Source organism: Ambystoma mexicanum, chromosome 2q (assembly GCF_040938575.1).
Source record: "Ambystoma mexicanum isolate Mex_15411 chromosome 2q, UKY_AmexF1_1, whole genome shotgun sequence".
NCBI lineage: Eukaryota > Metazoa > Chordata > Amphibia > Caudata > Ambystomatidae > Ambystoma > Ambystoma mexicanum.
The window spans coordinates 1073877832-1073903644 of NC_090924.1; the positions used below are offsets into that span (position 1 = coordinate 1073877832).

Consider the following 25813-nt stretch of genomic DNA (forward strand, 5'->3'; position numbering starts at 1 on the left):
AGTCGCTTGCCTCAGTATCTGTAGTCCCCAGTCCTGAGGCGGCGTGTATAACACAGGTTCTGAGTCCTTTATCTACACATGTTGCTTCTGAAGTAGCAACAGACACATCAGACATACCAGGCTCACCAGAAGTATCACATGAGTCGACGCTGGGAGGAAACGATAGAGTCACGTTGCCGAACTCCGGCGGAATCGAAAATATAGAAGATTTGGGACGTGGTCCTTTAAATAACATCATTATTGATCCCTCGCTGTTTCAATCTCCATTCGATGTCACAGACACCGAATTACTCGAAGTACATGTTCCCTTAAACTCCATAGAACTAAGGGAAGTGTCGTTCGATCCCCAGCTCAAAGACGTCCAAAAGAAATGCCTTGTGGGTCCTGAAGTTCACCGTCTGTTAATTCCGGTTGAAGCAAGGGTTGGATCTCAATCGGCTTGCACAGCATATTCAGCTGACTCTGAATTGGCTTCATCCGCTGAACCTCCGTCCATGCCCCGCTCTTGCGTGAGCAAACATTCTATAGCTCCACCTTATTTTAAGCAGACGGTGTTTGCTTTCCCAGGCGCCTGTGACGAGACACTGACAATCAAACACGCGGCTACAAACTGGAATGCTAAAAATAGCTCAAGCGGTGTTCTGAGTGAAAACCGAATGGCGATTGGACATGGAGCCGTTGGCCCTCATAGAGCCAGTGCTATTACATCAAACAGGGCGGTTCTAAACCCTGTAACACCTGTTCCACTCAGCGTAAAAACAGCAGTGTTCGAACATCCTGAAATACAAATGTCTGCTCAATTAAAAGCAAGCTTTGATGTGGTGGAGCGCGAAGCGCGTTTAACAAAATGCTTGTCTGAAGACTACATGAAAATAAAAGACAAGCTGGTAAACAGCTTCTCATTATCAGCCAAAAAAAAAGCTGTGGAGAGCAATGTGGTCCCGAGTTTGCCTATAAATAATGTAACCAGTACAGAGGTTCGCAGTTCGACAAATAATAGAGACAGAACAAGTACTCCTCAGATGAACAACAAGCGAGTAAATGTGAGTTCTCATGGGTCAAGAAATACGCCGAATGTGTCAACGCACCATAATTGCAATGAGTCGATTTCGGAATTGTCACAAAATAATGAAAACTACTCAGCAGTTTCAAATGAAGGTTTATCGATTCAGCCACACAATGAGCTGCCACTTAAGGAGAAAGACGCCGAAAGTGCCTTGAAGGCAAACATTTCTGTGGCTGCGTCAATCCAAATTCATAACAATGTGTTAGCCGCCACGTCGGTGGCTTTGCTCCCATTTGTAAAACTGTATGAATCTCTGAATGATTCCATAAGAGATCAAGGGGCAATAATGGCCAATTTGGACAAGAAATTGTCGGATTTAACACACAGTTTTGTGTTGTTACAGCAAAAAAATTAAATGGAGGCAAACATATCACTTTAATAGCAACATAGATTAAGTGACCTGGCAATGAAAGAGCACACCAAGTCAGCCGACCTTATGGATGCCATCCTTGAATGCATGAAATGGTTTCGCCACCTGGACAAAAATCGTCTGAATGATCCACCTCTCTGCTTGAACGCACATGGCTGTCAACATGTAAAGGTCGGTGAAAATACAGCCAACTCAGGCACTCTTCAAGAAGAGACGAGATCTACCATTCAGCTTCCTTCTCGTCCAGCGCAGGCAGTGGGTGTAAAATTTCCAGTTACATGCCCCACTCCATCAGTCTCAGCCGAGATGGGTAAAAAAAAACAGGATCAGACTCCCGCAGTCGTGATAGTAGAGTCTAGTCCCATTTCTGAAATATCAGCAGCGCCAGAGCAAAATAACACAAAAGAAAATCATTGCAATACCTTTGGCATTTTTTTGGGTAATGCGAAGTCTTTAGATCTCTCCACGAAAATGTTCGACGTCACCAACAATAAGAAACCTGCCGTGAAAAAATTACTGAGAAAGCAAAACCCTGCAAAAACTAAACAGTTTATACGAAACCTGTCGACACAAAGCAAACTGGGTCTTTTTCAGCGGGTGCCCCCTGGTAAGACACAAGCTGCCTCAGCAAACAATCTCAATCACCAGGGTGAGTCGAAGAAGGACGAACAACCTACTCTTCATCAGGAGAAAAACCCCAAAAAACTGATAAGGCTAGACTCAGAATCTAAAACAGCAGAAACAGAAAAAGAATCATTGGATTTTGGTGAGTGGTCAACCTACTCCATCGACGCAGATGATGACGCCGGTAGAGAGGAAAATGAGAGTGTGCTAGGTGCAAATTCGCATAGTATGTCTCCTGCGCTTGAATCGTCCAATCACTCGCCTTGCAGATGTAAATTGAACAAAAGCAAAATAAATCAAACAAATAATCGCAAGGTGATCTGCAGCTCGGCACCTAAAACTACTGCAAAGAAGCTGGAATTGGAACCAAAGGATGCAAATCAAAAAAGAAAACAGCTAAACACAGCTCTAAATCCAAGAGCAACCCAAGCTCAAAGGTCAAAAAATTCCGCCAAAGAACCTCAAGTACGTTCTGAAAAAAATGTAGTCCCAAAAAATTTGATTAGGAGAGTTTGGATTGATAATATATTTCCCGACAGCAATGAATTGAATCTAAATAGAAGCAATGTGATGCGCCTATTTCATGTTATTCCATCATTGCGCACAATTACTTCAGATGACATTCGTATTGTAGAATACCTGTCAGAGTCGTGTTCTGATCAGGTACTATACAATACTATCAGCAAAAGACGAACTTCTCTCCTACGGATTTGAGGTTTCATACCAGAACGAAGATCCTAACAAACAACGGTCCGAGAGTTCATCATCAGTTGAAGATAATCGCTCTGCGAATGAAAAACGGAGAGATGTTTTAAGAGAGGTATTCAAAATACAGCCTGCCGAGATTGACAATGCCCGCGCGGCCAATGTGGGAGCATCAGTGGATACGCAAAGAAGGAAGTAACTAGACCAGCCAAATGGAAAAGTGATGTGTGAACTGGTGTCATGGAACACACGTGGCTTTAGCCACCTCCTTCAGGATCTACCATTCTCCTTAGACAACAATTTTGCGCTGTGCTTACAAGAAACGTGCGCAAACCCCCGGCAAGAGATGGCTACTCTATACTTCTAAATCCCGCTGGGAAAAATCACAGAGGTCGACCCTTTTCTGGGCTTCTAATAATGCTTAACACATTTGGCTGGGAAATAACCAAAACATATATGCCTAATTTGTTTGTTCAAGGCATTTTGTTAGAATTCAAGCCATCTGTATTCAAAGTTTCCAAAAAGTTACTTTTGATCAATACATATTGGAACCCTTCCATGATTTCAACCAGTGAATATTTGGATTCAATAACATTAGTCATAGATGATTGTCTATTGATATACCACAAATTGCAGATAATCATATGTGGCGACCTTAACTGTTCCTGGTTTGATGACACTCAGCCAACAAATTGGGCAACAAAAGAACCAGCCGAGTCCAATGAAGAGAGAAGAACGCAATGGCAAGGAGTGATGAAAATACGAGACTGTGATATGTTAAATGGAAAGACGAAAAGTGATAATCCACCGAAGTCAACATGGCATGGCGGATCGAGGCACAAAACCCTAGATTACATTTGGATTTCAAACAACGTGTGGGTCGACATTGATGACCTAAAAATCTCTAGGTGTGACATCAGTGACCACGATCCGATACATCTTTCCTGGTGGTGCGACAAATATACACCTGATGGTCGCTATGAGACTGCCGTCTTAGTCAACCATGGAGGGAACAGAATAAGTATCAACACAGCCCAACTAGTCAAGTTTTCACGAAAATTTAAGATGGGGAACCAATCTCCAAAAAGCAAAATAAATTTTGCGCCTATGTTGTCAGAATTTTGTGTAATAAACAAATCAGGAGCCGGTGCGCCGAAAGTACAGAAGCATGTATTCAGTCGATTGGTGCATATTGAAAAAAAGTTGCTGCGAAAAGATCTAAGGCAGCTCAAGAGACAACATGGTCATAATGTAGGCCCATTAATTAAAAAAAGGAAGCTGAAATACAGAAACTGGTTAAAGTCTTTTGCCTTCTTGCGAGACCAGGAAAGAGGGGAACACATGTTAAAGTTGATTTTGAATCACAAGTCTAGGGAAACTTGGAAGATCTTAAACCAAGGATCCTTAAGCCAAGACTCTATGCAGTCAAACGGAATATCGAGGATGAAATGGGAAGAACATTTCCTCAATGTATTCGGAACAACATCTTCATGCGAACTTGTTCAGACTGAGAAAAGCATTGAGCCCTGGGACGTGATAGAGAACATTGATGATATTGAAGAAGTCATAAAGCATCTAAAGAACTCAAGAGCCGCAGGGCCTGACGGCATAACAAACATCATGCTCAAAGAAAAAAAAGAAAATTGGTCCCATTTCATTTTGTATCTGTTTGAATTAATTGCATCAGCGAAAGAAGTTCCTGAATCATGGCGAACGGCCATTGTCGTTCCAATATTTAAGAAGGGCAGTCGGGAAGACCCCTCGAATTATCGACCGATTGCTCTTCTAGACACTATTGGAAAAATCTTTGCAACCTGTTTGCAACAGAAATTAGCAAAATGGGCACTTGGCGCTGGGTTGATGGACTGCAGACAGACAGGTTTCACCAAAGGAGTGGGAACAAAAGTAAATCTCCTAATATTAAATCTGTTAAAATTGGAGACTCTAAAAAGAAAGTCAAAGCTATTTTTAGCATTCATCGATATGAGTCAAGCCTTTGACTCCATAAATCGAGTCAAATTATGGGGAAAGTTAGCCAAGTGGAATTGTCCAACATCGATATTGGATCCGGTGATAGCCCTTCATTCAAATACCACTATGCGTGTATGTATGAATGCCTTGGGGGAGTTATCGAATAAAATTCCAACAAATAGAGGCGTAAGCAGGGCTGCCCACTAGCGGCTCTGTTATTCAAACTGTACATCTCTGACATCTCATCAGCACTTGGCGATGTTCTGTGTTTTCTAACAAAGGTGAATGGGCAACATCTGAGTTGGGCAATTTATGCCGATGATATAGTATTGGTCGACCTCACACAAATCGGACTCCAACGGTTGTTAACTGGATTTCAAGCGTATTGTAATGACAATGATCTAACAATAAATGAAAAAAAGACCAAGATTCTGTGTGTTGGAAAGATATTAACAAAGAAAGACCGTTCCTTTAAGTGGTCTATTGATCATGAGAGCATAGGAAATGTTCCCTCCATTCGCTATCTAGGAATCCTTTTTAACAACTCAATAAGCGAAATAGACTGGATGAGAGATCTAAAAAATCGGATGGCCAGCTATGGACTACAGGGAGCCCGTATACATGCCGAATATGGAAAATTTACAATAATTCCAGTACTGACATTTTATAAACAAAAAGTAGTTCCAGCGATTACTTTCGGGGCCGAATCAGGGTGGAACCTGAGCTTCCTTTGCTGGGACACACTAGAAGCAAAGTTCTGGAGACGTGTCCTTGGTCTCCCCGCATTTGTCTCAATAAAAGCTATAAGACATGAGCTCGGTCTCGATTCTCTACATACTACAGTGCTATGGAAATATATTACAGCTGTACGGAAACTACATCTGAACGATCCTATGCCTGCATACAAAATTCTGACAGCTTCCGTACAATATCCACATGAAGGATTGTTGAGAAGCTGGGTCAACAAAATAAAACTAATTGTCGACGCCGCTGACATCAAATGGGAATCTGTGATGGCGATACCACAACTAGCCAAAAAACAAATACCGACAGTGGAGTTGGATACAAAATGCAGAAAATCGTGCGAAAATGAAGACTTCTTTGGATCTAGGCATTGCGGCAAATAGCTTAGATAACCTACCAACATATTTATTTTATTTTATTTTTATTTTTACATTTGTAAAGCGCCACACAGCCCAGAGGCATAGGGGCGCTGTTGCAAGATAATGACTTAGTTTCAGTGCAAGGAGGGGTAGATAGAGGAGGTTACATCAAGATCGTATCTACCCCTAGCCTGGGAAAAAAAGGACGTTTGAAATTACATCGGTTGTACAGTTGACAGGGCCCAAGAGGGGTTTATACAAACAGCATCGTTTTTATTGCTTTCCTGAAACACAGGTGGGATTTGATACCTCTAATCTCGGCGGGTAATAAGTTCCAGTTGGTGGCGGCGAGGACTGGGAAGCTAGTGCCACCTGCTCTGGTTCTGAGGCTTTTTGGAATTGCTAGGCGGTTGGTGTGGCTAGATCTAGTTGGTCTGTTGAAGGGGGGATCAGAGAATCTCTGCGCAAGGTAGCGTGGTGCTGTGTCCTGTCGGCATTTGTGGGTGAGTGCCAGTGATTTGAAAAGGATTCGTTCCTTAACTGGAAGCCAGTGGACGGATTTTCTGGTGGCTGAAATGTGGTCTCTTTTTGAGATTCCTGTTGCTGCTCTGAGGGCATTGTTCTGCACTGTTTGAAGTGTTTTAATGTTTTTGGCTGAAGTGCCTCGTAGGAGTGCATTGCAGTAGTCTAGGCGGGATCCTATGATAGCTCTTGCGATGGTGAGGGAGTTTTCCTGCGAAAGGAAGGGCCTTGCTGCGGTGATACGTTTTGAGTGGTAGGCTGCTGCTGAAGAGATTGCGTTGACCTGTCTGTCCATGATGAGGTTGGAGTCCAGGTAGACTCCAAGGGTTTTGACTGTTTTGGAGACCGAGATGCAGCAGTTGTCGATGATGAAGGAGTCATATTGGGGCCCCATTTTATTGATTGTGGCAGGTGATCCGATGATGAGTAACTCTGTTTTTTCGCTGTTGAGGCAGAGCCAATTCTCAGCCATCCAGGTTTGGGTGGTGGTGTAGATGGAGATGAGGGTTTTTTGGTCGGCTTCATATTCTCCGGTGAGAGGGATGAGGACTTGAGTGTCGTCCGCGTAGTTTGTGTATGTGATGCCCATTGCATCGAGGTATTTAAATAGTGCCCTTGTGAAAAGGTTGTACAGAGTAGGAGATATGCAGGATCCCTGCGGGACACCGCATTTAATAAGATGTGACTGGGCGCAGGCTGTGTCCGAGAAGACTTTCATTTCTCTGCCCTTAAGGAAGGATGCTATCCAGGCGGTGGCTTCTGGTGAGAAGTTGCCCGCTGTAGAGAGGTGGTGGCAGAGGGTGTCATGATTGACCAGGTCGAATGCCGCCGAAAGGTCTAGTAGAAGTAGGAGAGCTGGTTTGCCTACGTCTCTTAGGTCATCGATTTGGTTCTTGAGGTCCAGTAGTGCTGTTTCTGTGCCATGGTTTGGCCGGAAGCCAGATTGCCAAAGACCAAGTAGGTGATGCGTTTCTAGGTAGTTTTGAACTTGGATGTATGCAGCTTTATCCAGGATTTTGAGAAGGAATGGAACTGTTGTGATGGGCCTGTAGTTCCCTGGTACCTTGGGGTCTAGTGTGGGTTTTTTCAGTAATGGGCGGACCCAAGCTTCTTTGAGGCAGGATGGCACTTGGTTGGATCTGAACGAGGCATTGATGAAGGCTGTGAAGAACGGTACTAGTGAAGGTGAGCTATCCTTGATGAGCTGGGCTGGACATGAGTCGCCTTTACAGTTGGAGGGTTTGATGGCGTTGAGTATGGTTCGGACTTCCTCTTCTGTCATCTCCTGGAACGAGAAGGCTGGGATTCCGGAAGGGGCGGGGTTCTGGTGTAGGTTGGATAGTTGTTGCGATAAGGCTTTTTGGTGAGTGATGATTTTATCTTGCAGAGTATTCAGTTTGTTGAGCATGGCTTCTTGGATGTCATTGCACCATTCTTTGTCTTTATTCAAGGGGTTAGGGGGGGGGATTTGGGGACTCCAATTCTCTGAAGATAGCGAAGATTTCTCTGGATCCGGATTAAGCTTTGGCAATCCTGGTATTGAAGGAGTTGGCTTTGGCAGCAATGATGGTGGATTTGTATTGTTTGGCGGCGTCTTTAAAGGCTTGTTTAGTGATGTCAGTGGGGTTCGTTTGCCAGGCTTTGAGAGCTAGTCGTTTTTGTGAGCGTAGTTTCAGGAGATCCTGAGTGAACCAAGAGTTAGTTTTTTTGGTGGGTTTAGCTTTCCTAAGTGCCAAGGGAGCAATGGTATCTATGGCCTTGGTGATAATGGCGTTGTAGGTTTCTGCAAGAGTGTCTGGGTTGTTGGTGAAAGGGTGTTTGAGTTCGGGAACCAGGAGGTGGGGAAATAGTCTTTCCTTGGTTAGTTGCTTAGTGCTCCTCGTGAGGGCGGGCAGCAGAGCTTGGTGAGCGGTGGGTGGAGTTCTAGAATAGTTGATATTGAAGTGGATGATGGAGTGGTCCGACCAGGGAATGGGGTCAATGATGGGCGTCGATATCTGACAGTTGTGTTGGGTGATCCAATCCAGTATGCGGCTTTTGTTGTGTGTTGGTTTTAACACTTCTTGTTTGAATCCAAGTGTTGTGAGGGCGTTGTTGAACGAGGTGGCATTCCTGTCTGAGGGGTCATTGAGCCTGAGGTTCATGTCACCCAGGAGGATGGACATGGTGGTTTTCTTGAGGTTGTTGCTGATGGTGTGTAAGAGCCCTTCTTGGAATTCTCCCGCTGGTCCTGGTGGGCGGTATGTGAGGTGGGCGGTGATGGTGCAGCTAGGTGAGGGGTTGATTTTGACGAGCATGTAGCCACAACTGTGTGAGGGGTCTCCTTGTATCTTTCTGATAGGGATGGATTTTTTGGCTATCAATGCGACCCTCCCTCCTTTTTGTGTATTGCGGTCTTGCCTGAAAATTGTATAACCATCGGGTAGGGCAATGGCTAGAGCAGGGCCTGCGGCTTCATGGAGCCATGTTTCGCAGATAAATAGTAGATCAAGGTTGGAGTTGCATATGAGGTCGTGGATATCTAGGGCGTGTGCCGGGATGGAGCGCGCATTGATGAGGGCGCATTTGAGTATTGATGGTTTGCTTAGGGGCGGTTCGCTAGCAGTGGTGGGGGCACACATACCACGTAGTTCACCAATATCGTCAGTGGCAGCAGTAGAGACAGTGTTGGGCGCACCTAAAGCACACATAACAAGTGGAATCACAGTAGCAGCAGTGGCAGCAGCAGAGGCCGTGCTGGGCGCACCTAAATCACACATCACAGTAGCAACAGTGGCAGCAGCAGAGGCCGTGCTGGGCGCACCTAAATCACACATCACAGTAGCAACAGTAGCAGCAGCAGAGGCCGTGCTGGGCGCACCTAAATCACACATCACAGTAGCAACAGTGGCAGCAGCAGGGGCCGTGCTGGGCGCACCTAAATCACACATCACAGTAGCAACAGTGGCAGCAGCAGAGGCAGTGCTGGGCGCACCTGAATCACACATAGCAAGTGGAATCACAGTAGTAACAGTGGCGGCAGCAGAGGCAGTGCTGGGCGCACCTAAATCACACATAGCAAGTGGAATCACAATCTAAACCAATTCCCATCGAGATATCACCGAAATAAATTCCTGAGACTACGTCTAAATATCTACCACACAAAAGATGTGTTGTGGACCAGACATGATCCAAAAACAACGGACAGCACATGTGGATTCTGTCGGGCCAACGATGAATCCCTGAAACATGTAATAACTGAGTGCGAGAAGCTCCTAAATGAGAGATCCCTGTATTTGGGCAAATATGCGCCTCTCAATGGCAACTGTGATGAGTGGTGGTTTAGGTTGCTCTCTAGTCAAAACATCCATCTAACCTGTGCAGTGATTAACTTTCTAGAAAAGATTATACCATGCGAAGTAATGACAACGTGAATATGAGTTAACAAGCGAAGGATCTTGTCGTTGTGTTTTTCCGATTCTGCAAGGTTTCTGTTTCTGTCTTTGTCTTTTGAAATGTCCTTTGCTCATGTTTATGTATATTTGCTCGTTCTTGTTTTCGTGTCTGCGTTTAGTTGTGTTCCTTTGTACCCTGGAATTAAGAAAGGTTGTAATAAAAGTTTGAATAAACTAAAAAAATTACAAACAAAAAAAAAAGAAAAAAAGATATCGCTATCCACAAATGAAGTTTGTTTAGGCCAAGCTATCCCTAACATGGTGATCAATTTCTATGTGTTATTTGACATTGAGCTCTCTTTCAAAGATGGCGGCCTGAGTATTCTGTCCCACCTACTACAGATCAGCATTGCAGGGGCTGGGAGGGGAGGTTGTAGGGGAATATATGCATTATACATGATCTCCCTTCCTAACCCAAAAAGGGAACACGATATCTGGTATTCCCCAGTGCACAGCAAATATACCCAGCATCCTAACACCCTTTCTCACCTCTCTCCTGGGACTCTTGTTGCTCTCCCACCCCAAAAGGGAATACTTATACCTACTTAGCCAAAACTTTAAAAACGTCGCCCCTTGATACCCTCCTGCACCCCTCCTACACTTCCCACTTTTCATCCCATGGACCAAAAAAGATGACCTGGCCTCTTGCCGTACATTGTAACCCTCTTCACCTTTTCTTCCCTTACCCGTCCCCTTGAGGTCCCATCTCCCTGCAGGAGACACCATTCTGACAGTTTGTTAGAGCGCCGGCTCCTGCAATGACAAGGCCAGAGTGGCCTTCGAAAGCGTGGGAGCCTCGACTTTGACAAACTGTCTGAATCGCAGCTCCGGCGCTACCAGGGGAGATGCAGCTTGTGAACCTGGGCCAAAGGGCTTCACCTGCTTCCCACTTGGCAGAGGAGCCCCGGGGGAGACAGAGAAAAAGCTGTATCTCCATGCTATGACAGAATGTCAGTGGATGATGACATTATATTCCCCTGCCATGAGGTTACAGTAGGATGATACAGCATATTAAAAGAGCAAGTGTTGCTATTGGCGCCCAATCGAAGACATACACATCAGATGGGAGGTAATAGCAATAATCTAACATTTAAAATCATCTTACTGTTACCTCCCTGCAGAGGATTGTGATTATTTCTATGATGAACTAACCACGAACAGAATGCCTCTTCTTAATGAAAAGAAGTATTGCACGGCTTTTAGTGTTGTTATTCCCAGCATCTATCAATCAGTCTTTTATATTAGCAGTAAAAATGTTTTTAGTTTTGGCTAACAAGTGGTTTATAGGTGCCACCTATAAGCCGAAAGTATTGCAGTGGAGTACATATAGCAGAGAGATTACATGTGAGGAAGGCGCAGCTTGTCAGTGTTGATTGGTTATTTTCCCACCTATTGACTGCCCATGCCCAGGCTAATCACTTTGGCCAGACCCAGCCACTACCTACCCATCCCTGTCCAAAGGATATTCTCTGGGAATCTCTTTGAGCTAGCTCTATCAAGCAGTAACAGTAAACCTTCGGCTGCCAGTGCTTTTCCTAAGCAGTTTTCTGAGACTTTATGACTTAAATGTAGCTGTAAATCCATCTCTGGTACAAAAACTGTCTTAACAAAGTGTGCCTTCAGTTACTTGATTTATATCTTGTCCATGTACTGAAATCCTTTTAAAAACAAGCCTTGAAAAAACCAACAATTTTGGCTTGTGCATAGAGTGATAGATATGCTCTGCTCTCAAATGCTCATGCAATCTCAAACATTTGCAGTCGGTTGCCATCTTATGGCCAGGTATTATCAATAAAGCAGTACTGAGCAAATGCATGCCTACACAAAAGCCAAAACTATTGGGATTGCCGGTTCTGGTTTATTGTAGCATATTCCTTGCTTTCCCATAAATCATGTTTGAGTTGCAGAGGTGTAACACAATAATTCAATTTAAAAAAAGTTGTTGTATGGCTATGTGGAATAGTGATCCATTACTTGAGTAACACCCCCAACCTTTTCTTTTAGCAATGGAAACTGAGCATGTTCTTGCATAGTTTAACTAGTAATATTCTGGGCATTCTTTTCATGGGATGGGATTGGCCAGTTAACCAGGGGCTTTTTAATTGAAATAGGCCAATTCACAGAAAATGTCTCCCATTCTGTGGGTGCCCAGATTCTCAAAAGTGAAACAGTGCAAGCATATAGTTGTGCACACTGTGATTCAGTGCTGTGCAGCAGCATACCCCCAGAATACAGGCAGTGGGCGTGTTGATTCACAAACAGTTTGCACGTCTATCTGCGACAGACACTATGCCAATTTCCCTTGGCTAGAAATCCTGTGCACACTGATTGCAGTGGTCATTTCAATCACAGATGTCTCCCTAAGAGAAATGCTAATGCTTGACATCAGCATTTATATTTATTTCTCTACATTTCCATCACCCGATTCGGGTAAAATGTCACATGCAAGTGAAAGCGTCCTGGTTATCTTGCAGGGTGAGTATACGAATCCTTGTTTGTTAGGCTGCTGCCTCTGGGGAGCTTCTCAACGCACGGAATAAGCTCCCCAGAGGCAGCAGCCTAACAAAATTGTTACAGCAAATGGACAAATATTAGCCATTGGCTTTTGAACCACAGGGATTACACCCTGAGAATCCTACCAAACTTGCCTTGAGAAAGACCCTCACGGGTTGAAATACTTGTCGGCTGACCATCACCCACATGTCAATGGGCCTCATTACAACTCAGGCGTCAAGGGTTAACGCCACCGTTAACCCTTAACGCCTGATTCTGATTTTAACGCCTGCTTTTAGCAGGCGTTAAAATCCATGGCGCTAACCTGCCATGATGCTAATTACGCCACCGTAATTTACGGTGGCGTAATTAGCGCCTTCCCCACTCCCATTATGCCCTATGGGGCAAAAATGGGAATGGGGAAGGGAAAATGGGAAATGGGGATTTACCGCCCCACTCACCTTGGAATGGGGCGGTAAATCCGCCATCCACCATGGTGTAAACGTAGTTTACACCATGGTGGTAAAGTTGGTGCACTTAGCACCAAGGTTGTAATGAGGCCCAATGTGTCTAGAATTTTATTTCAACTTAATTAAAACCCACATGTAATAACCACAGCAGAAACGCTTGACATCCTGATATAAACAAAGATCCGTATACTCACCCTGCAAAATAACCAGGACGCTTTTCCTATCATTTTCTCCATCAAGAGGCATTGGGTTTGCCTATTACAAACCTGTGATCTTGCATAAACAGACCAGTACAAAGAGAACTATAAACGGAGCTCAGCACAGGAGTGTTCACTATCTAGAACCCAGTCTCTCACTCTATGTCATATGCTAGTGGCTTGCCATTTAAGACTCAACAACTTCCAATGTGTGACCTGCATGCACAGAGAGGCAAGTGTAATCATGTCCCCCCTCTGATGCTGGCCCGCAGTTCTTTTGTGAATTGGCCTTTATGTCTATGTCAGAAGCTGTGATGCGAGTAAGCACAGTGATTCAGAAAGATGTTTCTAACTGCTCTGTGCTGCTGTTTGTGTGTTTCAGTTATTTTTGTTCCAGTTGCTCAGAGGATTGTCGTACATTCACCAAGGCTACATTTTGCATAGAGACCTGAAACCGCAGAACCTCCTCATAAGCGACACAGGGGAGTTAAAGCTTGCAGACTTTGGTGAGAAATCCTTTTTTTCTTGTTGTGCTTTTCACCCCATGCGTAGGCTTCTGGGAAATACCTGCTAATGTTCATCGTTTGTGTTCATTGACCTTGAATAAGCCTTGAATACCCAGTATATTATGGTTTCACATTTTGCCAGATGTTCCCCGATTTCAGGCTATGCTCTTTTTCTGTGAATGCTTTTATTTTTTATATCTTCCCCTTACTGATTCCCTAGTTCCATGCTCCCCAGTCACTTCATCCCCCACCCCTGGTTGTCACTTCCAGTTACTATGCAGCATTTCCTGCACCAGCCACATATTTAAGACTGCCCATATGCATCTCAGTGCAGAACAGCAGCAGGATTGACAAGCCCCCTGGCCTCTGTGCAAACAGCAATATCTCCTGATTGCCCTGCAGGTCATAGTTTCAAATTACAAAAGGGGCCACAAGAGGTCCCTTGTAATACCAAAAGTGAGGCTGCTAGTGTTTCTGGAGTGCTTTAAAATGTTTTGTTTTAGTTCACTTGCATGAGAATCCTATTATCTGCCTGATAGCATGGTCCTGGTAAAAACCCTAGACACTAGTACTCATTCAATCTAAAGAATCATCTTCCATCTTTTATTGCAAAACTTGATTCTCATGGTATGTTATAATCAAGTGCCTTTGTCTAGTTCAGTCTTTGTTTCTTCTATGTCTATAAGACAACCAAAACCAGATGATTATTATTTTATTTCCTGTATCTTTTACAATATATCTTCTCCCTATTGCACTCCAGGTTGTTCAAGAGAAAAGTTATAGGGCCTCAGGGGTCAAATTGGAGGTAACTGAATTACCTACAATTTTACCACTACGCCACATTATGAGTTTTGGCTTTGAGTGGAAGATTTACCTCCACCAAAACCCTGGAGGTAAATCTTGGCAATCAACAGCACAAAATCTGCAGAATTGGCGGAATTGCTGTGGCGGTAATTCCGCCACGGTAATTCTGCAAAAAAAGGTTCCATTGGGTCCAATGTACCCAAAAAGAATGGGGATTTACACTTCTACCACCACTTGTAATAAGGCAGACAATCCACCTGACCAAGTGGCGGTAACGGTGAATCCATTTGGTCGTATTTCAGAGGATTATCCTCTGAAATACCTCCAAACTCATAATGAGGCCCATTGTCTTTGAGTAGAGGGAAGTAATCATCTGGAACTGTTCCCTGGTGATCAACTAATCCCTGATGTGTTACCTTTTAGGCTGAAGAGCTTGAAGGACTTCTATGTTGGTACCCAGCATCTTGATAACCTGCACTGGTTACAGGTACTTAGAGCCAAATATTTCTGAATCATGTAGCTTCTCAAGAAACCAGCTACCTTGATTTTACTCTCTTTAGCCGGCATGTCTTTCGCCACCCTCAAACTGTTTTCGTAGTGTGGTGACATAAAGTTGATCTGGCCTGCTGGGGAAACTTTCATAAGGCATTTTATCACATTGTGATTGGTGTGGTAAATTAATGATTTATACTTCTTCTTACTAAACGCAAGTGATTCACCCAGTTGAGACCCCTCACCCACTAAGGAATGTAAGAGGATTCAATTCAACACTACAGCTAAGTCAACGCCTAGTCTATAATACTGAATGAAAACCCTTATTGATATATCTTTATGTCCAGTTCATGCGTTCTGGATGACTACCCCTATATAACACCCCTCTCTTGGAATCCCCCTGACCCCACTGAGCCAAGAAGTAGTTCTGTTTTGCAAGTTAAAAGGTTTATTTGATAATTTAAACAAGAGATGTATATATCACACCTTATAATAAATTAATAATTGAATAGCACACTTAATCTGATATGATAAAGATTAACAACGGAGAATCTGGCACTAACACACTTCTTTATAATCACTAATGAGTTGACATGAAATGGATAAGGTAGCACACAGGTGAATAGGAACAAAAGAAGAAGGTGGTACAGAATGCTTTATGTAAGCTCAGGTGGATGCAATATTCAATGAATGCAGTACAGAAAATACTCAATATGACTTCAACCAAACAATGTAATCACTTTTCTCTGGCTATTCACTCCCCCCCTCTTTATGCAATGCAAGGAAATGGAAGGAAAACACACAGTTCTCAGAAATGCAATCAAATGTGATTCAGTTCACCCCAGCAAGCTTAGACTACAGAAGTTTGAAAACACAGGCCCAAATTGCTTTGATATGTGCTGGCAATGAATTAAAAAAATATGCTAAAATGCTTTTAATTCCCTTTCAGAGGTTCAGGGTGAATGGTATCTAGTTAATATTAGCTCAGGCTCACTCTTGCAATGATTCAGGAATAGTTTTTATGAGGCAAACGATTTTCTGGCAAATGTAAGGCAAGCAGCAGCTGATTTTACATGTGGAGAAATTTGCAAATCGCGGTAAAATTTGCGGATGCGTGTTCCGCGATTGCGGCAAAACTATAGGGGGTAGGAATGCGGTTCTATGTTCGTAGGAAAGCCACGATTCTCATCTTTCAGGGGAAAATTACTGCAAGTCTCTAGCACAAACGGTTGCGGAGATATGAGCGATTAAATAAAGGTCGTTTTTCAGATTTGAAATTTTAAAAGCTCAAAAAGACAAGTGCAGCTTGCAACTAGAAAATGACAGGTAACAGCTATGCAAATGACAGGTGACAGATTTGGAGCTATCAGGCAGTTCTACTTAGGTTAAATAGATTGAATTAGATGAATTTAAACTAAGAGCTTTGGTTTGGTACAGTTTTGCGGTACTCACAAGAGATTTTAAACAGGAAGGCGGCTTTGTCACGATCTGGTCAACAGGTCTGGACTTCGGACGGTCTCTGGGCACAGCGTCTGGTCTCTGGAACTGCTCACAGCATCGGGGTTAGCTCTCTCTGGTTCTCTGGTCTGGGTCTCTAGTTCTGGATAGATTGAAGTCTCTAGTTTGGCTCTCTGGAGGTTTGATGGAGGTAAGTATGGATTTTTCCGGCAGAGCTTCCAGCGGCAGATGGAATTGAAGGTCCCTATCTGTCCTGTCTGTCTGCTTTTATGTGTTTAGAATGTGGGTGTGTTCTAGCATCACTGACCCTACCTCTCTCTCAGCTTCTAATTGGTCAAACTTCCATTTCTCATTTGATTGGGGGAGCTAGGTTGTGTCAGAGTGATGTCATTTTACAGCCTGCAGAAAGTCCACTCCTCCTGTCATCTGTGCACCCAAATCTATATATGATCAAAATCCATATTTCACAGTTACACAGTTGTTTGAAATTACATATACATGGTGTGGCTGAATTTAGCCATGTCTCTGTCCAAATCTGTTGTTTCTAAGAGCTTGCATTCAGAAATGGCACATAATTGACTTTTTAACTGATTTTTCAATTTCTGACATTGACCCAACTTTACATACATGTGCGCAGGGAGTATGGACATTAACTGATGAAGTTTCAGATTTTTAACATGCATACATTTAGAGTAATATCCACTTTTCCGCTGACACCCCCCTGAACATACCACCGGTTCTAAAAACCTCTTAAACTGTGGGCAGAAAAATCACAAGAATTATGGTATCATTTATAAAATTTTCACATGTCCGCTCTATGAATGATCCATCTTTTTAAAGTTATGTTCTGGCTCCAAAGGGGTGTGGTTTCCTCTCAGCACAAGGTAGAAATACTGGTTTATCCAGTTCTGCCAAGCCAGCTTCTCTCACAGGCAGTGCTCCTCCCAGCTTCTGCCAAGAGGAAGCTACATTTTACGACCGCTGTAATAAAACCTTTGCCTGAGTCAAGACAGGCTTTGTTCAGAGCTCCTGTAGAGCACAGGTAATTCAATTATCAGATAGATGGCATATCCTTAGTGTGAGCAGCAAAAGGGCAGCTAGGCCTGGGAACACAGCTGTGACTCAAGTTTCACTCCTGATGGGGGTAGTTGCCAGGCAAATTGGAATCTCTTTAAGCTGTCATTTCTGTTCCCCAGTTTCTGTATTCAAATAAAACTAAACATTTTCACATATGCAGCTAGAAGGCTGATTCTAAGTTTAAAACTATGACATTTAAACAGTTACAAAGGCATGTGACACCAAACATAGGTCACTCATTTAATCTAAACATTTTCGATTTTAGTGTCTTTAAATCCAGTGCAACTTAAACTGCTGACTCCATAGCTCAGCCAGTTTTGTTATAAACCTTCAAGTCACTTCAGAATATAACTTTAGATTGTATCCACCTCTCAGTAAGTCTTTCTTTGGCCTGTTTTGGGTTCATTTATTCAGTTTTGCAAAAAGTAAAATCTGGTGTGGTTTTAAAATGCCGGCTTTTGGATAGTGGTGAGTACTGGTATTGCACCCATTTTTGGGATTTAAGAAATGAATTCCCAACAGTTATGGGTTTGCTTTTGGCAATCAGCATTGCCACTCCCAATGGTTTCAGACTACTGTGTGGGTAGTCCAATGGTGGTTTTAGGCAGTGTCCTTCTGTGCCCATAACATCGGCAAAAATGAGTGGCAGCCTATTCTTCATGCATTTCCCTGTGCATTTTCTGGGAAGCTCTGGCCATCATGAGCTTTTCCATGTCAGTACTGCACAGTTTTGAGGTAGGGCTCGGATGCATGGGTAAATACATCCCACAAGCCCCCCTTCTTGCGGTGGCCATCTGATCCTTCACTGGTGGGAACCGCAAGATCTGGGATGTTTCCTCATCTTCTTCCAATAGATGGCACAGTTCAGCATCTTTTCCTCCATCCGGTACTGATCGATCGGTTCTCCTCGCCGGTCTTGATGGGAATATTGGGCGGTCCACTGGGCCCATTGGATCTTCGTTCCCGGTCTCCGGATCGCCCTCCTTGGCCCGTCTCCAGGTTTTCTTTCTCCTAGGACGACAAAGGAAGAGCGGCAATACCTACTCATAGACGTTTTTCCACCACTGTTGAGATAGTGGGGCAGCATATGCATTTCATCATAACGAAACATTACATTCTTTTTTGAAAAAAAAACAATATAACTAAGAGACACTTTCATGCAAATCACAATATTTTAGAGACTAGATGTGGTATGTTTTATGATTGGAACTGAATTAGTCTGAGACAGTACCCGCTAGGATTCCAGAGGATTCCTCCAGTTGTTGCAGAGCGTGCCTGGGATGGCAACATTTCAACTGGTTTATGTGGACCCACTTGTCTTCCCCCTCTGCCAAAGGACCTTTGGGGATGTGGATTTTGTAGGCCACAGGGGAGATTTTGTCTATGATCTCGAATGGTCCCTTCCATGTAGGCAAAAATTTTCGCTGCTTGGCCTGGTTCCTTTGGAAGTTGTATAGATAGACCCGGTCCCCCACCTGATATTCCTTCCTGGAAGTTTTCAGGTCCTAGTGGGTCTTCATGCTATCAGCTGATCTTTCTAGATTCCGCTGAGCATAAGCAAAAGCATGTTGGAGGTGTTTCCTTAAATTCTCTACATACTCATGAGTAGTGGAGGCATTTATCAGTGTCTGCTCTTGGGTCCTGTAGAGCAAATGCTGAGGAAGCACCATCTTGCGTCCAGTCATCAACTCAAATGGTGACATTTTGGTTGCAGATGAAGGGGTAGATCTGATGGCCATTAGGACCAGAGGTAATCGGATATCCCAACTTGGCCCAGAATCTGCCACAAACTTCTTTAATATGCTCACAATGGTTCGGGTTTTCCAATTAACCAGGTGCTCCACGAACCCGTTCCGTACATAATCCGAATCTGTGATTATGACCAGTTCGTGGAGTTGATGCTGGACAGCAGTGAGGATTGCCTGATGCACAGCCATCAGTTCTGCCACCTGACTACTTCGGGGACCAATTTTGTATCCAGCGGAGGGTTCTGGGGACTCATTCACCCATGCATTCCCTACGCCGGCCACCAGTTCTTTCTCCCCGTTGTTGTCAACATGGTAAGAGCATCCATCCACATAGACAGTGGGCATTCCCTCACACTTGTCCTCTTCAAAGACTTTGTGTGGGGAATTAAGGTATGCCTCCGTGTTGTCCTTTATTTTTAGACTTTCGTCCTCGAGGCAGTTTTCTCTGGCACAATCATGCAAGTCAGCCAGACCTTGCGCGAGGGGACTCTTCTTGTTTTGGCCATATCTGACCTCCACAGGAAAGCCTTGCATTGATAGAATCCAGGAAGTAATTCGGGAATTACTCACATTTCCGGCCCGGATTCTGTCACTTTGGAGATATTGCAGAGGCTGGTGTGGAGTCTCCACTATGATGTGTTCCCCCTGGATAAACGGGCGGTAATTCTTCAATGCCCACACCGTTGCCAGGAGTGCCTTCTCACAATCGTTGAATTTTTCCTCCACAGAGGATAAAGTTTTGCTCGCATAGGAGATTACTTTATTGACCTTGTCATGCTTTTGGTATAATACTGCCGTCAAGCACGTATTAGAAAACCCCGTCTCCAGGAAGAACTCCTTGTTTCTGACAGGGTAAGCTAGGCAAGGCGCTTGTGAGAGGCTTCTTTTGAGTTGTCTTACTGCCTCGGATTGTTCTGGACCCCATTCCCACTTGACCCCCCCCTTCAGGAGATGAATCAGGGGTCTGGTGATCTCTGCATAGCCCTCAATGAACTTTCTGCTGTAATTAGTCAGTCCAAGGAGGCTCCTTAGTTCCCGCAGAGTTGTGGGGTCTTTCAGTTTCTGAAGTGCTTCCACTTTCTTTTCCTGGGGACAGAGACCCTGAGGAGTAATCTCATGCCCCAAGAAATTAACACGGGTTCTACACCACTGTGCTTTCTGAAAGGAAAGTTTTGCTCCGGCGGCCCTCAACTGTGTCAGAACATAACGGATCTCCGCTATGTGTTCCTCCACAGATGAACTTTTGATGAGGACATCATCTACATAAGCCAGGTTACCCCTTGCACCCAAGTCGGGCATGGCCTTGTGTAGAAAAATGTTGAATTCATTGCCGGAGTTGAGGTATCCGAAGGGAGTCCGGGTCCAGGTGTACTGCTGGCCCCCAAAGGTAAAAGCCAGCTTGTATTGGTCCTCCCTACTGACAGGCACAGTCCAGTATCCATTGGTCAGGTCTATTGCTGTGAATACCTGTGACCCCTGAATCTGGGCCAGCCCTTGGTCAATGTAGGGCAGAGGCCATCGGGAAGTATGGACCCGTTTGTTGAGCTCCCTGAGGTCGGCGCAGAGTCTCCACTGGCCGTTTGGCTTCAATATTCCCAGCACCGGATTATTGAAGGTGCTGTGGACTGGACGGATTATTCCCCGGGACTCAAGGTTCTTAATTATTTCAGTAAGGGACTCCATGGATGCGAGAGGCAAGCGATATTGCTTCACAAACACTGGGGTCATGCCAGGGTCCGTGGGGATTGTTGTTGTGTGGATGTCAGTGCGACCGCAGTCATATGAGTCTACCGCAAAGAGATCTTGGAAATCCAAGAAAACTTGTTTCAACTTTTGCTTTTGTTCCAGAGTCACACAGGCATCAGCTAGGTTGACTCTCTCTTCCACCATCTGCCTGAAGCCTGGAAAGACTTCTGGTCTGGCTATCTCCGCGGCCTCCTCCAGCTGGGTGGAGAAGTCCCTGGTCAGAGTGCTGATTTGGACCGGAGGCTTCAGGTGGGAAAGGCAGCCCTCATGGATCTGGAAAATCACCTCATCCCTCCTGAAGTCACAAGTCACATCTTCCTTACCATAGGGGCAAGAAGTGTACACCAGGAAGTTCCCCCCATGCCGGGTAAAAATCCTGTCTGGTGTTGTATTGTCATCCCTGTCACTGTCAAAACAGTCCTTGGGGATTGGTCCTAACAGTTCATTTCCTAAGTCGATGGAAAAATGTCGGTCATCAACCGCCATTCCAATAATGGTGCCTGCGGCTAGAGTAATACTCTTTAAGTCGCTGTTATCCACCTCTATTGGAATGGTGTCATGTTCTATGTTGACTAATGGAGTTGGGTTTACCCCCAACCCTTGCTGTTGGAGAGAAGCATTTAGATGTATGTAAGCATCAGGGTTTTTCAACTCTTGTCCCCTTTTAACTTTCACTTCCAGGGAGAATTGTCAGGTCCTTTCTGGGATGGTGACTTCCTCTTTGATCTGAATCTCAACTGTATAAGGTAGCAATTGAGCTGACCTAAATGCTTTTTCTGGATCATCAAAGCCCATGGGATTATCCGCTAATCGGGACCAAGCTTTGAAGTTTATTAGGTCCAAACTAATGGCAAAGCGATTGAGAATGTCACTGCCTAAGTAAAAGGCGGCAGGGACGTCTCGCACGACCCAACAATTGTGGACTATGCTCTTGTTGCCAATGGAGATTTTGAGCATACACCTGCTTCGCAGGAGATGTTTGGAATTAGGTGCTTCCAGGTCCATTTCCCATTTGTCTATCAGTTTGAAGGTGGGAATGGCTGGATCTTTTGGGAGTTGGCAAAACATGACTTCGCTGATGAAGCTCTTACCGTTGCTCACACACACTCGAGCGAGAACAGAGTCCTTCCCATCATTTAACTGAACAGGGATGAACAACTGCTCTCCAATTTGCTGAATCTCAGCCAGGCTCTGAGCTGATTTCACATCTTTCTGGACTATAGGAGTGGGAGTTTCAGATTGTGGATTGGTATAGAATTTCAGAGTGTTTCCTTCCAGCGTGGAATACCACTTTAGACTGGAAGGAAGGTTGATTTTCAGAAATAGAGAGGACCCTGCATCACCAGTCTGTTGTCCTACTGCTATTACTGTCACGTCTGGAATCTGGTTATTCTGGAAGTGAAATTCTACTTGGTCAGATTTTTGTTCAACCATGTGGCAGGTGCCATTTAAACTAACATGGTTGACACTCTGTTTTAATTTTATTGGTCGGCTAGTCTGGGTCCAAGGGACCTTGTTTACACAATCTATTAGGGGTGACAACCTTCTCAGGAGGTCATTCCCTAGTAAACAAGGGGTGCCCTCTGGGGTCACAACTATGACCGGGTGTTTCAACTTATGTCGCCCAATTTTAATGTCCAAATCTGCCGTCCCCTCGACGGGAATTTACTTCCCGTCAAAGTTCTGGAGTTGCCCAGGAAGAGAGGTGAGAGGAATTTGGTAATTCTCTCCCCTTCCTGCATTCAGTTCGTCAAAGGCCCTTCTGGACAGAAGGGTAGCTTGAGATCCAGTGTCCACCAGTGCTGAGATTGTACCCTGCCCCTGTACTTGTACCGGGGCATAATATCTTCCCTCCTTCTCCTCAAGGGGGCACAGATAATGTACATTTTTGGACAACTGGTGGGCTAATTTTCTGGTTTTGGACATCGCGAGAGAAGAATTTTGGGCAGAATTCTGTGGAGAGCCTTGGGAATCTGAAAGAAAAAGTTGGCAACTGGAGATCAGAGCCATTGTGGGTTCCCCTGGCTCCGATTCTGGGCCGCCCCCCCCTTTTTGGAGGCAGTCATCAGGATGGGTTTGAACCAGGGGATTTTCTTGCTGTTGGTTCTGGGATGAGATGGTGGGCGGCGGTAGCTCAGTCTCCACATCTCCCCAGTCTGGATTTGCATCCCTAGGGACCCATTTTTCTTTGGGAGGAGTTCCCCCCTCTCTGAAGGAGAAGATCCCTTTCCCAGGATCCTCTGAGGATCACTCTCCCTCAAATTGGAAGATCTGTACCTCCTCCTCAAACTGAGTCTGTTTGGGTCTTTTGTTTCTCCTACCCCCCCTCTGCTCCTTAGGAGGCAGACTTTCAGGGGCAAGAGATTTTGTTTCCGGTTCCTGGGTTTCCAGGGGCTGTTTACAAGTGAGGAAGGAAGCTTCCTCCAAGGCTTTACACCCCCCTTCCCTTTGTGCCTCCTCCCTGGGAACAGGTGAGTTATCGGGGTGCTGCCCCCGTCATTGTTCTGGAGCACCAGGTCCAGAGTTGGGTGCGTTCTGCGCCGGCACGCCCATCTGAGGGTTCTGCTGAGCCCTCAGTATGTGACCCAGATCCCGCGCCATGTTTTGAACCTGGCGCTCTAACTGGGAAACCCGCTCAGGCTGATACGGGGCCCTGTTTTCTCCCCTGGGCTGATCCCAGGAAGGGTAGCTGTCCCTCCTCTGGTAATACCCCGGGTTGGGAAGATTTGGGTACCCCTCCACCCTTGGCCTCCCCTCTCCCGGATTCAGTGGTCTGGTCTCAGGGAATTGGGGAAAGAAGGATGGATGGTTTTGGGGCTGAAAGTCGGGTGGATATCTGGGGAAAAAGTTCTGCCCAGGGTTTGGTAAATTTCTGCCCTCCTGTGGGAAGTTTGGAGGGAAGTTCCCTGGGTTAGGTGCTTGGCTGGATCCCCCCCCTTGGGCTGGAGGAGTCCACACATAACCCAGGATGGGTCGATTTCCCTTGTAACGGGGACTTACATAATCAGGAGAGCGAGGGACCCCATTTGTGGGGCTGCCTCCTTGGCTCCCTGTCTGTGACTGACCCGAGGACCTTCTGGGCCTAGCATTATTAGGTGCAGGTAGGTTTTTAGGCCCCCCATCTCCAAATCCAAAACGGGGGTGACCTTTACCTCTGCCACCTTGGCAGCAGCAGGGGTGCTGTTGGCTTTGGGGTTTTTCTGGGCATTACTTTTGCTATCTATCGGTTTCTGCACCTCATAGATCCGGGTAGCCTGTTCAATGACCCAGTCTAAAGATCTTTTCTCGTGAAAATCCCTCACGAGCTGGGTCATGATATATTTGGGCAAGGCATGGAAAAACGTATTTATAAATTCTCTGCTATCCGTGCGCACCCTTCTTGTGGTCTGTGCAAAAGCACGCTTTAACTCCTGCACAAATTCTTGTGGGGCCTGATCCTCCCCACATTGCAAATTGTAGGCTGCCTTGCGAGCCTCTTGAGGATTTCTGTGAACAGAAAAATGTTTCAAGATGGCCGCCTTATAGGTGGACCATCTTAAATGATTTTGGTCCTCCAGCCCCGCAAAGAAACTGGAGTATTCCGGGGAGAAGGTCCACTTTACATATTGAATACAGCTTTGGCTGTCCTTCAAATGGAAAGTCTCCATCATTTGTTCAAACAACTCTAAGTGCTCCCAAACAGAATACTTAGCGTTCTTATGGTAAGGCGTGATGACGCTCCTGATCGCCTTAATCTGCTTTAAGGGGTCCTTAAGCAAGGCCCTTTTTGCCTTATTGGCCTTTTTGGTTCGGGTAACCCTTGTCCATTCGTCCTCGGACTCAGAGGCACTGCTCCCAGAGGTTCCCGTCTGTTCTTCCAGGTTTTCCCGGATTCTGCGAGCCTGGGAATGGCTGGCAGAATGTGGGGACCTGGTCTCCTGTGTCCTGCGCAGTTCAGAGGAGTCTTCAGATTCCTCCTTGCTGCCAGGATTTGATGGGTACCCCCTCCACTGACCTAACTGGGCAGAGGTTTTCAGGATGCCCTTAATGGGCCTACTCTCCTGGGGTTCCCCACTAAATTGCACTGCGCTTGGGTGTGCCCATACCCGGATGCCCACCCCTCCATTCCTGAGTGGTACTGGCCTATGAGCCCCATACTCTTAGCTGGATAGTAATCTGCCATCCCAGTGGCCCTGTGCTCATGTGCGCCAGGGGACATGGGGGTGGTAGAGTCCAGGGACTGGGGGAGATGAAGGCCCCTGGTGTTAGGGCTCCTGCGGTTATGGTCAGGAGTCTCTCTTTCCCAGCGGACCTCATCTCTATCCGCCCCTGCTCCCTGTTGCAATGCAAGAGCCTGCATTTGTGCTTTCAGTTCCTCTGTTAAGGCCTTACTCGACTCTATCAGTTTCTCCTGCATCGCTACCTGTTGCTGGAGCCTCTCATTGTGCTGGCAGAGAGCCTCATTTTCCCTCTGTACTTCCTGGTTGGTCCTGGAGAACTGGGCCAGTCTTTGCTGCAGGAGGGTTACCTCCTGAGCTGTATCCCTATTGGCCTGCTCCTTTCTTGCTAGAGCATCCTCCACCCTCCTGGTGTGCTCTAGCAAGTTCTGGTGTTCTTTTTGGAGGTCACCCAGTCCCTGGTGGGCCAGGTGATTTTCTTCTATTTTTCTTTTTAAATGGCAGACTTCCTGGCCTAAGGTATCCCTTTCCTGACTAAGAGCCTGCATCTGTGCCGCCAGGTCGTCCCTTTGCCTTTGGAAGGCACCAGCATTCTGGCGCTCCTGATCAAACTCTGCCTGGGTATCCAGGTCTTTCAGAATTAGTTTGTTGCTCTCTGCCTTCACTCTATCTAGGTGGCCTTGCAGGGTGACTACCTGCTCAGCACATACCCTGTTGAAGTCCAGTTGTTGCTCCAGCTTTTTCTGGTTTTGCAGTAGGGAGTCCAAACCTTCTTGGTATTCCTTCTGCAAGGCCAGAAATCTGGTATCCTGTTCTACCTTTTCCTGTTGCAGCACATCCATATCCTTCTTTATTTTAATGATGTGCTGC

The 25813-nt window shown here is 45.4% G+C and overlaps 1 protein-coding gene across 5 annotated transcripts in view; it reads left to right on the plus strand.

Annotated features, from left to right (window-relative positions):
* CDK14 (cyclin dependent kinase 14) overlaps positions 1-25813 on the plus strand; it is a 2372392-nt gene that overhangs the window by 1306100 nt on the left and 1040479 nt on the right. For all 5 annotated transcript variants that reach the window (XM_069648415.1, XM_069648417.1, XM_069648419.1 and 2 more), the window contains one exon: positions 13338-13461. In XM_069648415.1, coding sequence (XP_069504516.1) covers positions 13338-13461 — 124 coding nt within the window. The remainder of the gene's footprint in view (positions 1-13337; positions 13462-25813) is intronic.